At 44.3% G+C, this 12619-nt stretch overlaps 1 protein-coding gene across 2 annotated transcripts in view; it reads left to right on the top strand.

Annotated features, from left to right (window-relative positions):
• LOC140197887 (RPA-related protein RADX-like) overlaps positions 1-12619 on the top strand; it is a 72579-nt gene that overhangs the window by 36009 nt on the left and 23951 nt on the right. For both annotated transcript variants that reach the window (XM_072258451.1, XM_072258452.1), the window contains exons 10-11: positions 5358-5488; positions 10555-10644. In XM_072258451.1, the coding sequence (XP_072114552.1) occupies positions 5358-5488; positions 10555-10644 (221 nt within the window). The remainder of the gene's footprint in view (positions 1-5357; positions 5489-10554; positions 10645-12619) is intronic.

Raw genomic sequence — 12619 nt, 5'->3', positions numbered from 1 at the left:
CATTCCTTTGGGTTCATCAGATGTGTGGAGAGGGGGAGCTTGCTACATGGGCAAGAGCTTGCTCTCCATATTGTACTGCCCTGGCTTGCATGTCTAGACAGCTAGGGTGCAACATTCATAATCGACCCTGACCCCGGAGGCCTCAGTTGCCCTTTAGACCTTTTTAGCCTGTAATCTGGTGCTGAGAAGTGGGCTGTACTTCCACAGGTGCCATATTTCAGGCAAGACTTTAAACCCAGCTGTCCTCTGCTCCCTAAGCATTGGTAAGACCCCAGAGAAATAATTCATCCTAGAGCTCAGACTAATTTTTATTGTTTGCCAACGTCATTGGAGACCCAATGACTTTGTTGTTTAAGGGATTTGCCTGTGCATTCATTGTCTGCCATGTTTCAGTAACTGGATTTTGGTCATAAAACTCTTCACAGTTTACCCCGAAAGGATTGTCTGTTTCTTCTAACAGTACGTGCAGAGAGGTCCTCTCACACACGGTGACAGATAGGGCAGAACAGTAGCATAGCAGTTAGCTTAATGCTATTACAGAACCAGCGACACAGGTTCAGTTCCTGCCACTGTCTGTAAAGAGTTCATAGGTTCTCCCTGCGACCCCGTAGGATTCCTCCGGGTTTCCTCCCATATTCCAGCACATACAGATTAATTGGTTAACTGGGTTAATCAAGTGGTGTGCGCTCATTGGGACAGAAGGGCCTGTTACTGTCTGTGTCTCTAAATCAGTTTTTAGCCACACCCTCTAAAGCACTTTCATATTTGCCAACGCCCCCTAAAACACCTTCATACTTGCCAACACCCCCCAAAACACCTTCACACTTGCCAACGCCCCCTAAAACACCTTCATACTTGCCAACACCCCCTAAAAACACCTTCACACTTTCCAACACCCCCCTAAAGCACATTCACACTTGCCAACACCCCCTAAAGCACCTTCACACTTGCCAACACCCCCTAAAGCACCTTCACACTTGCCAATGCCCCCTAAAACACAGTCATACTTGCCAACACCCCCAAAACACCTCCATACTTGCCAACACCCCCCCAAAACACATTCATACTTGCCAACACCCCCACAAAGCACCTTCATACTTGCCAACACCCCCTAAAACACCTTCACACTTGCCAACGCCCCCTAAAACACCTTCACACTTGCCAACACCCCCCTAAAACACCTTCATACTTGCCAACACCCCCTAAAGCACCTTCATACTTGCCAACACCCCCCAAAGCACCTTCATACTTGCCAACACCCACTAAAGCACATTCACACTTGCCAACACCCCCTAAAGCACCTTCATACTTGCCAACACCCCCCAAAGCACTTTCATACTTGCCAACACCCCCCAAAGCACATTCGTACTTGCCAACACCCCCCCAAAGCACCTTCACACTTGCCAACACCCCCTAAAACACCTTCACACTTGCCAACACCCCCTAAAACACCTTCACACTTGCCAACACCCCCCAAAGCACCTTCATACTTGCCAACACCCACTAAAGCACATTCACACTTGCCAACACCCCCTAAAGCACCTTCATACTTGCCAACACCCCCCAAAGCACTTTCATACTTGCCAACACCCCCCAAAGCACATTCGTACTTGCCAACACCCCCCCAAAGCACCTTCACACTTGCCAACACCCCCTAAAACACCTTCACACTTGCCAACACCCCCTAAAACACCTTCACACTTGCCAACACCCCCTAAACCACCTTCATACTTGCCAATCCCCTCTAAATCACCTTCATACTTGCCAACACCCCCTAAAGCACATTCATACTTGCCAACGTCCTCTAACCCACATTCATACTTGCCAACACCCTCCCAAAGCACCTCCATACTTGCCAATGCCCTCTAAAGCACATTCATACTTGCCAACACCCCCCCAAAGCACATTCACATTTGCCAACACCCCTCTTAGGCACAATATGCTTTCCGTAGTGTAAAAATATGTCTACCATATGCTAACATAAGAAAAGTGATTCTGCTTTCAATTTTCATTTGTCTTTAAGCCTAGCTTGCTCACTGTACTGCAGCTTTGATATCAACGTAATGTTTGAACTTGATGGTTTTTGGCAAGAGTTGAAGTATCTGGTTCACATTGTGATGGCAAAAGCCTCAATTCCTCATGCGTAACAATGTCTAAGTGGTTTCTGTTTTTTGTGGGTATGTGGTTCTCTGCACTGAAGCCTCTTTCAACAAGGTAGGAGGATGGAAGTACAATGAAGAGCAGTTTGGCTCTTCTACAAAGACCAGGTTTTTGGCTGCAAAATGTTGATGATGAATTACACAATGGATGCAAACAGACTTGGAATTTCTTTTTCATAAATGCATCTAAACCAGTATGGCGACCTGTCATATATGGTGCTCCATCTGTTGCGCAAGAAACCATGTTCCTAATCGCAATACTTTTATCTTCAATATGTATTTTGAATTCGTCATTGATTGATTCTCCATTGGCTTTTGTTTTTAACATTTTACAAAAGAGAATCTTTTCATAAACATTTCCATTTTTGCTAAACCATACATATTCCATTAGCAGTGCCTTGTTGTCTCTCACAGTTGACTCATCCAGTTGTATCCCAAATTCTGTTTTTTGTAGCTCTGTGCATAGTCGATAGTCATTGTCTTCACTCATTTCGTCAAGTTGATGATCTACAAAGTTATTACCAGAGGAATTAATTTTAAAGTACCTGGTATCCATTTTGAGAGCAGTGGTGAGCACTTCTGAAACAGCAGGCATTATTAATCTTTCATGAATTGAATGAGATTTTCCATACTTTGCTATCATTTTGGAAATGTTATAGGAAGCAATGAGACTACTATCAAGGTCTGATCAGGGACAGTCAGCATGGCTTTGTGAACGGCAGATCGTGTCTAACAAGCCTGATAGAGTTCTTTGAGGAGGTGACCAGGCATATAGATGAGGGTAGTGCAGTGGATGTGACCTATATGGATTTTAGTAAGGCATTTGACAAGGTTCCACACGGTAGGCTTATTCAGAAAGTTAGAAGGCATGGGATCCAGGGAAGTTTGGCCAGGTGGATTCAGAATTGGCTTGCCTGCAGAAGGCAGAGGGTGGTGGTGGAGGGAGTACATTCAGATTGAGGATTGTGACCAGTGGTGTCCCACAAGGATCTGTTCTGGGACCTCTACTTTTTGTGATTTTTATTAACGACCTGGATGTGGGGGTAGAAGGGTGGGTTGGCAAGTTTGCAGATGACACAAAGGTTGGTGGTGTTGTAGATAGTGTAGAGGATTGTCAAAGATTGCAGAGAGACATTGATAGGATGCAGAAGTGGGCTGAGAAGTGGCAGATGGAGTTCAACCCGGAGAAGTGTGAGGTGGTACACTTTGGAAGGACAGACTCCAAGGCAGAGTACAAAGTAAATGGCAGGATACTTGGTAATGTGGAGGAGCAGAGGGATCTCGGGGTACATGTCCACAGATCCCTGAAAGTTGCCTCACAGGTGGATAGGGTAGTTAAGAAAGCTTATGGGGTGTTAGCTTTCATAAGTCGAGGGATAGAGTTTAAGAGTTGCGATGTAATGATGCAGCTCTATAAAACTCTGGTTAGGCCACACTTGGAGTATTGTGTCCAGTTTGGTCACCTCACTATGGGAAGGATGTGGAAGCATTGGAAAGGCTACAGAGGAGATTTACCAGGATGCTGCCTGGTTTAGAAAGTATGGATTATGATCAGAGATTAAGGGAGCTAGGGCTTTACTCTTTGGAGAGAAGGAGGAGGAGAGGAGACATGATAGAGGTGTACAAGATAATAAGAGGAATAGATAGAGTGGATAGCCAGTGCCTCTTCCCCAGGGCACCACTGCTCAATACAAGAAGACATGGCTTTAAGGTAAGGGGTGGGAGGTTCAAGGGGGATATTAGAGGAAGGTTTTTTACTCAGAGAGTGGTTGGTGCGTGGAATGCACTGCCTGAGTCAGTGGTGGAGGCAGATACACTAGTGAAGTTTAAGAGACTACTGGACAGGTATATGGAGGAATCTAAGGTGGGGGCTTATATGGGAGGCAGGGTTTGAGGGTCGGCACAACATTGTGGGCCGAAGGGCCTGTACTGTGCTGTACTATTCTATGTTCTATGTCATTTTTAGCTTTCCTGGCAAATGACTGGAGTGTGCTACGCTTTTCAAATGCTTCTTTCATCTTCTGGAACCGAGTAATACCATAAGTAGCCTTTTCAGAGTGGATTTTACTGAAGTGTTCCTGCAATTCTGATGGTTTCATGGCTTCATTAGACAGTACAGTATTACAGATAAGACACAATGTGTATCGATGATCTAACGCGAACAGAATAAAACCGTACCCCAGATGTGTAACATTGTATTGACACACTTTTTGTAGTTTCTTAGCAGGATTAGAATTCAAGGCTTCACTGCCTTTCGGACTCATAGAGATCACGCCATCATTAACGTGGCTAAATTAAAATAAAAAATTAACATAAACTGGGATAGCCTAACAGATGTTGATGGCAGCAGCAAGTTGACATAGATGCAACAATGGTAGTGGCATGCAAAGGAACACCGATGCGAAGATGAAGACCATCACAACAGCGAAATTGACGTTGACAGTGATTCAGATTGGAATTTGAATATTAGTCAGGTGTTCAGCAAGCTACCTTTATACTATTCCAGTTGGTGCAATTGACCAATCACGTAAGATCTCATTGTCCCCAAAGATGGTTCTTGATCGCAGATATAAAGCCAAGGTCACTTTGAACACCTCAAAAGGTATCCTTGGGGTCGGCAGGTTCACTGATTGGCTTTATTTCACTGTTTGGTTTCGGCCATTGCTGTATCATTGCACAACCTGTTTTCCATGGATCTGTAGAGAAAGTTGAGAGGGTGTACTTGACTTGCCAACTATTAAACTGCACAAACTTGTTCCGTACCACAAGTCAAGGGGAACTGTTGGGCACCCCGGTTGCTAATTTATGCATCCCGAATGTCTGTTGGTTGGTAAGGTCGGATGAGATTGCCGAGTTTCAGACGCATTGTGACGATGAGTGCTCACCAACTGCAGAGCTATGGTTCTTCCTGTCTTCCAGCGCCTCATCCTTTTTTTTGGACTGCCTGCTCTACTAACAATCAGGTTTCATGCCTCAAGTTAGAGTGCCCCCACCCACCCTACAAAGGACCTTGAACACCCCCCCAATGACTTCTATTTCCCCTAATGCCCCCATTCATAATCACTGCTCTAAAGAAATGAAAATGAAAGATCTAGAAACTCCAAATTGTCGAGATGTGGTGTGGCTCACGAGCTCATTCCAGGTACGTGTTTGTGAAGTTTGACTGTAACTGCCAGCTTGTCTGGTTCTTGCTTTCAGGAGGTTCTTGTCTTCAACCCCAATGAAACCAGCAGTACAAGAGAGAGGGCCTATACTGGCAATTCACTCGAAGGCAACCTTTCCTTCCAGGGCACTGGAAGGAGCCGCAGCCCTGTGATCCCTGTCATTAGGTGAGCTTTCATTTCTGGAGAGATGCCTAAAGAGAGTCAGTGTTACTTTTATAAAGAAGAGATTCTGCAGATGCTGGAAATCTTGAGTGATGCACGGAAAGTGCTGGAGGAACTTGGCAAGTCAGGCAGTATCTCACATAAACTTGCAGCACAGTTAGAGATTGGCATGTATGTGTTATAGGCATCACTGAATCATGGCTGAAAGATTATAACTGGGACCTTAATATCCAAGGATACACATATCAAAAGGACAGGCAGGAAGGCAGAGGGGGCAGCGTTGCTCTGTTGGTAAAAAATGAAATCAAATCATTAGAAAGAGGTGACATAAGGCTGGAAGGTGTTGAATCATTGTGGATAGAGTTAAGGAAATGCAAGGTTAAAAAGACCCTGATGGGAGTTGTATACAGACCCCAAACAGTAGTAAGGATGTGGCCTACAGATTACAACAGGAGATAGAAAATGCATCAGAAAGGGCAGTGTTACAGTAGTCATGGGGGATTTCAATATGCAAGTAAAATCAGGTTGATGCTGGGTTCCAGGAGGGATTTCCAAAGGACCTATGAGATGGCTTTTTAGAGCAGCTAGGGGATCAGCTATTCTGGATTGGATGTTGTGCAATGAACAAGAATTGATTAGAGTCTTTGAGGTAAGGAACCGTTTGGGGCAAGTGATCATGATATGATCAAATTCATGTGGAAAGTTGAGAAGGAGAAGCTAAAGCTGGATATATCAGTGTTACAGTGGACTAAAGGGAATTACAGAGGCAAGAGAGAGGAGTTGGCCAGCATTGATTGGAAAAGAACATTGGCAGGCATGACAGCAGAGCAGCAATAGCTGGAATTTATGGAAGCAGTTCGGAAGGCACAGGATATATACGTACATCCCAAAAAGGAAGAAGTATTCTAAAGGAAAGATGACGCAACTGTGGCTAACAAGAGGTCAAAGCCAATATAAAAACCAAAGAGAGGGCATATAATAGAACAAATATTAGTGGGAAGTTAAGAGGATTGGGAAGCTTTTAAAAGACAACAGAAGGCAACTAAAAATGTCATTAAGAAGTTATAGATGGAATACAAAAGTAAGCTAGCCAGTGATATTAAAGAGGATACCAAAAGTTTCTTCAGACATTTAATGTGTAAAAGAGGGGCGAGAGTGGGTATCGGACCGCTGGTAAATGATGCTGGAGAGGTAGTAATGGGAGACAATGAAATTGTGGACAAATTGAATAAGTATTTTGCATCAGTCTTCACTGTGGATAACACGCAGTATGGTGGGAGTTCCTGGTGTCAGACATCATGAATTGTGTGAAGTTACCATATCTAGAGAGAAGGTTCTTGGGAAACTGAAAGGTCTGAAGATAGATAAGTCAGCTGGGCCAGATGGTGTATTCCCCTGGGTTCTAAAAGAGGTAGCTGAAGAGATTGTGGAGGTATTAGTAATGATCTTTCAAGAATCAATAGATTCTGGAATGGTTCCAGAAGATAGGAGAATTGCAGATATCATTCCACTCTTCAAGAAGGGAGAGGGGCAGAAGAAAGGAAGCTATAGGCCATTTAGTTTGACCTCAGTGGTTAGGAAGATGTTGGAGTCGATTACTAAGGATAATGTCTCAGGGTACTTGGAGGCACATGATGAAATAGGCTGTAGTCAGCGTGGTTTCCTTAAGGAAAAATCTTGCCAAACAAATCTCTTGAAATTCTTTGAAGAAATAGCAATCAGGATAGACAAAGAAGTCTTGATATTGTGGATTTTCGGAATGAGGCTGCTTAACAAGCTATGAGCCTATGGTATTGCAGAAAAGATTCTAGCATGGATAAAACAGTGGCTGATTGGCAGGAGGAAAAGGGTGGGAAGAACAGGAGCCTTTTCTGGTTGGCTGCTAGTGACTAGTGGAGTTCCACTGGAGTGTGTGTTGGGACCTATTCTTTTTACGTTATATGTCAATGATTTGGATGATGTAATTGATGGCTTCATTGCAAAGTTTGCAGACGACATGAAGATAGGTGGAGGGACAGGTAGTTTTGAGGAAGTAGAGAGGGTACAGAAGGACTTAGAAGAATGGGCAAAGAAATGGCAGATGGAATACAGTGTCAGGAAGTGTACGGTCATGCACTTTGGTAGAAGAAATGAAAGGGTTGACTATTTTCTACATGGAGAGAAAATTTTCTAAAAACTGAGGTGCAAAGGGACTTAGGAGTCCTTATGCAGGATTCCCTAAACGTTAATTTACAGGTTGAGTCTATGGTGAGGAAGGCAAATGCAATGTTAGCATTCATTTCAAGAGGACTAGGATATAAGAGCGAGGATGTAATGTTGAGACCTTATAACTCACTGGTGAGGCCTCACTTGGAGTACTGTGTGCAGCTTTGGGCCCCTTATCTTAGAAAGTATGTGCTAAAACTGGAGAGGGTTCAAAGGAGGTTCACAAAAATGATTCCAGGATTGAATAGCTTGTCATATGAAGAGTGTTTGTTGGCTCTGGGACCTGTATTCACTGGAATTCAGAAGAATCAGATGACCTCATTGAAACATATCAAATAGTGAAAGGCTTTGATAGAGTGGATCTGCAGAGGATGTTTCCTTTGGTGTTATAGTCCAAGACCAGAGTAGAGAGGCATCCTTTTAGAACGGAAATGAGGAGGAATTTCTTTAGCCAGAGAGTGGTGAATCTGTGGAATTCTTTGCCACAGACAGCTGTGGAGGCCAAGTCTTTACATATATTTAAGGTAGAGGTTGAAAGGTTCTTGATTGGTCAGTGCATGAAGGGATTTATGGGAGGAGAAAGCAGGAGTTTGGGGCTGAGAGGGAAATGGATCTGTCATGATGAAATGATGGAGCAGACTCTATGGGCCAAATGACCTAATTCTGCCCCAATGTCTTATGTTCTTATTATCCACCTTCCCCGTCACATCTCACCTGCCAGGTTGTACTCCTTCCCTCATCATCCTATTCTGGCTTTTGCCCCCTTCCTTTCCAGTCCTAACGTAGGGTCTTGGCTTAAAACATAAACTGTTTTACTTCCTCCACAGATGCTGCCTGGTCTGCTGAGCTCCTCCAGCATTTTGTGCGTGTTGCTGAATATTACAAGTTAGACGTCAGTGCCTGTTTTTACTCATAAAGTCATAGGAGTCCACATCAACCCACTTACACTAATCTTACATTAATGATGTTGCCTATTAGAACACAGCACAGGAACAAGCACTTCGGTCCTCATTGTCATGTCAAACTATTCAAATTAGTAATCAAATACCCAACTAAGCTGATCCCTTCTGTCTACTCAATGTTCGTATCCTTCTATTTACCTCATGTTCATGTATCTACTAAGAGCCTTTTAAACACCCCAATTGAATTTGCCTTTGCCACTGCCCCAGGCAGCACATTCCACAGACCCACCACTAAAAAAAAACTTACCCCCTCTCTCATATTAAATGCCCTCTGGCATTTAAACCTTGGGATAAAAGGCACTACTCTGTCTCCGTCTTATAAACCTCTAGCAGTTCTCCTCTCAGCCACTGCTGCTCCAGAGAAAACAAACCAAGTTTTGTCCAAATTTTCCTTACAGCACACAGCCTGTAATCCAGGAGCATCCAGGTAAACCTCCTCTGTGTCCTCTCCAAAGCCTCGACAGCTATCTTATTATTCTCTCCACATTTCCCACCAACTCCACACAGGTCCTACCCCTCACCCACACAATAGGGGCAATTTGCCCTCTGACCTCACACATCTTTGGAGTTTGAAAAGAGTCTAGAGCTTCCAGAGGAAAGCCATGGGAGGTGCTGGGAGATTTTTCACTCAACATCCATATAAGGTCCAATTGTCAGTTAGAGGAGCAGCTTCTCACTCTGTCATTGGGATCCCACCACCAAGCACATTTTTTCCTCTCCCTGCCCCCACTCTGCTTTCCGCAGGGATTGCTCCCTACGCAACTCCCTTATCCATTCGTTCCTCCACACTGATCTCCCTCCTGCCACTTATTCTTGTAAGCAGAACAAGTGCTACACCTGCCCCTACACCTCTTCCCTCACTACCATTCAGGGCCCCAAACAGTCCTTCAGGTGAGGTGGCACTGTATTCAGTGCTCTCGGTGTGGCCTCCTGTATATTGGTGAGACCTGAGGTAGACCCAAGCACCTACACTCCATCCGCCAGAAAAAGCACGATCTCCTAGTGACTACCCATTTTAATTCTACTTCCCATTCCCTTTCCTACCCATCACTTCCCTCTGGTGCTTCTCCTCCTCCACTTCTTCCATGGTCTTCTGTCCTCTCCTAGCAGATTCCCCCTTCTCCAGCCCTTTATCTTTTTCACCAATTAACTTCCTTGCTCTTCACTTCACCCCTCTCCCTCTCCCCCTCCCAGTTTCACCTTCACCTACAACCTTGTATTTCTTCCTCCCCTCCCTTCACCTTCTTACTCTGACTTCTCATCTTTTTTTCTCCAGTTCTAATGAAGGGTCTCAGCTCGAAACGTCGACTGTTTTACTCTTTTCCACAGATGCTGTCTGGTCTGCTGAGCTCCTCCAGCATTTTGTGTGTGTTGTCGGGAGACCTTCTGTGTTTTCTTGGGATCAGCTCACCTGATGACAGCAGGTCATTTCTTATGTTTGAGAGTTGAAAGCCTGTTTGCCTGTAGCAGACATCTCAGCCTAGGCTGACATGAACCCCTTGGGACAGAGTGGGAGATGGTAATCACTGGAGAAGATTGGGGTGTAAAATGTCCACCATCTGCCCTGAGCCCTTCACTTAGCCAGGCCTAATACCATTGACAAACAAGGGATTAGATCCTAGGAGCCCCCTTGTTCCCTAAGCAACTGTGCTGTCACAGAACAACTGTTCACCGGCATTTTTCCGACAAACCTTGGATAGGGAGTGTTATCGGTGACATCAAGCCTCTGGGAAGATAAAGCTTTGCATGGTTTTGGGTGGCGGGAGATGCATGAACAGAGAAGGGGCAGATATCTGAGGTACTGAGTGGGAATGTATTGCAGTATAATGAAGTAGGGAGGATTGTCCAGTCAAGTTTTGTAAGTGAAACCACATTAACAGTCTGAAGTTTTTGTTTAACCAGAACTTCGCAGAGAAAAAGAGTGGCCTCGCCACTGCGAGAAAGAAAAACAAGGAAAAGAGTAACCCGCAGGAGAAGACAAGCTCGACCGAGGTAACATCAACTTCCCCACAGCTTCATTCTTTGTATCGGCCTCCAGGGTATCCACTTCCCCTCTTAGCTGTCACTCTCTGTCACTGCCCTGGGGAGATGAACTCCCATTTCCCTAGAGCAGAGCTAAAAGAACCAATACCATTGAGCAAGGGGTCTATGGTCCCCAGCTGTAGAGGGTGTAGAATCTTTGCTAAGGTAAAAATATCCTAGGCCAAGTCAGCCAAGCATTCGATGGATTAGATACCTACTTGTAATGGAAAATTTTAGTAATAGGTTTATTATTGTCACTGATAAGGAAGCATAGTGAAAAACTTTTGTTTGCGTGCCATCCAACAGATTATAAGTTCATAAGACATTGGAGTAGAATTAGACCGTTTGTGTCTGCTCTGTCATTTAATCATGGTTGATCCTTTTTCCCTCCTCAGCCCCACTCCCTGGCCTTCTCCCGTAATCTTTGATGCCGTGTCCAATCAAGAATCTATCAAGCTCTGCCTTAAATACACCCAACAACCTGGTCTTCACAACTGCCTGCAGTAATAAATTCCACAAACTCACCACCCTACTGCTCAAGAAATTTTTCCTCGTCTCTGTTTTAAATGAGGCTGTGCCCTCTTGCTCTAGACTCCACCACCAGGGGAAACATCCTTCCCACATCTACTCTGTCTAGGCCTTTCAACATTTGAAAGGCTTCAATGAGATCCCGCCTCGTCCTTCTAAATTTCAAATGTAGACCCAGAGTACAGACCCAGAGCTATCAAATGTATGATAACCCTTTCATTTCCGGAATCATCCTGTGAACCTCCTCTGAACCCTCTCCAATGCCAGCACATCTCTTCTTAGATGAGGAGCCTAGAAATGTTCACAATATTCAAGATGAGGCCTCACTAGTGCCTCAGCATCAACATCCCTGCTCTTGTACTCTAGACCTCTTGAAATGAATGCTAACATTGCATTTGCCTTCCTCACCACTGAATCAACCTGCAAGTTAACCTTTAGGGTGCGTTACCTACCCTGTAACGGGTTAAAAGATCCAGCAGAAATGGAACACACCTGGAGTCTGGTATTGCTGTTAACAAAGGCTATTTTATTAGTAACTACAGAATAATAGTATAAAACCAGATAAATCAAACAGGTTAGCAGAGTTTATGCATATATAGGTGTGGAAATATAAAAGCCAAACTTCTTCAAGCTTAAGGAGTAAATGATACAGTCTTACGATGGTAGGTAAACGAAATCAGTTCAGTTCGTGTTACTGAGTTGAGTAGAATTGAGGGGAGAGACAGAGGTTTGATGTCCACATAAGCCAATGCTGTCGATTCTTCCTGTTGTCCTCCGAAACTTCCAAGTTAGCCAAACTTGACCAACTTCAGAACACCGTCTTCAAGTGATGGTCTACCAACCGAGGCAAGGGTTAGACACACTGGTAGACTCCACAGGGTCACTCTGTCACGCACTCATAATCACAGATCGATTCCTCTTAATCAATCCTCAGTTCCACACTTGTGGACACCTAAAAGTGTAGTGGTAACTTCACCACACCTTAGTGCATCTGCTTGTCCCTTCCTTCTGTGCGTCCTTCTATATTCAAAACAAGCTGCAGAGAAACCATAACATCGATTGTCCATCAAATAACTTCACCTCCCTCTCTCCCTCCCTCCCTCATAGCTCAAACAGTGTCCAAAAGTCAGCCTCATTCTCCCGATGTTTTAACGTCACAGCCCACAGAAAATATGAACCCTAAGGCTACATAACAGCTGTTCTGCACAAGGACTCTCAAGCCCCTTTGCATCTCAGTATTTTTGGATTTTCTTCCCATTTAGAAAATAGTCTGCACATTTATTTCTTCTACCAAAGTGCATTTTCCAACATTATATTTCATTCGTGCCTATTCTCCTAATCTGTCTTAAGTCCTACTGCATCCTATTTGTTTCCTCAACAATAGAAAAACCATAGAAACTACAGCACAGAAACAGGC

Source organism: Mobula birostris, chromosome 5 (assembly GCF_030028105.1).
Source record: "Mobula birostris isolate sMobBir1 chromosome 5, sMobBir1.hap1, whole genome shotgun sequence".
NCBI classification, from domain to species: domain Eukaryota; kingdom Metazoa; phylum Chordata; class Chondrichthyes; order Myliobatiformes; family Myliobatidae; genus Mobula; species Mobula birostris.
This window is presented reverse-complemented; position numbering and strand designations above follow the sequence as displayed.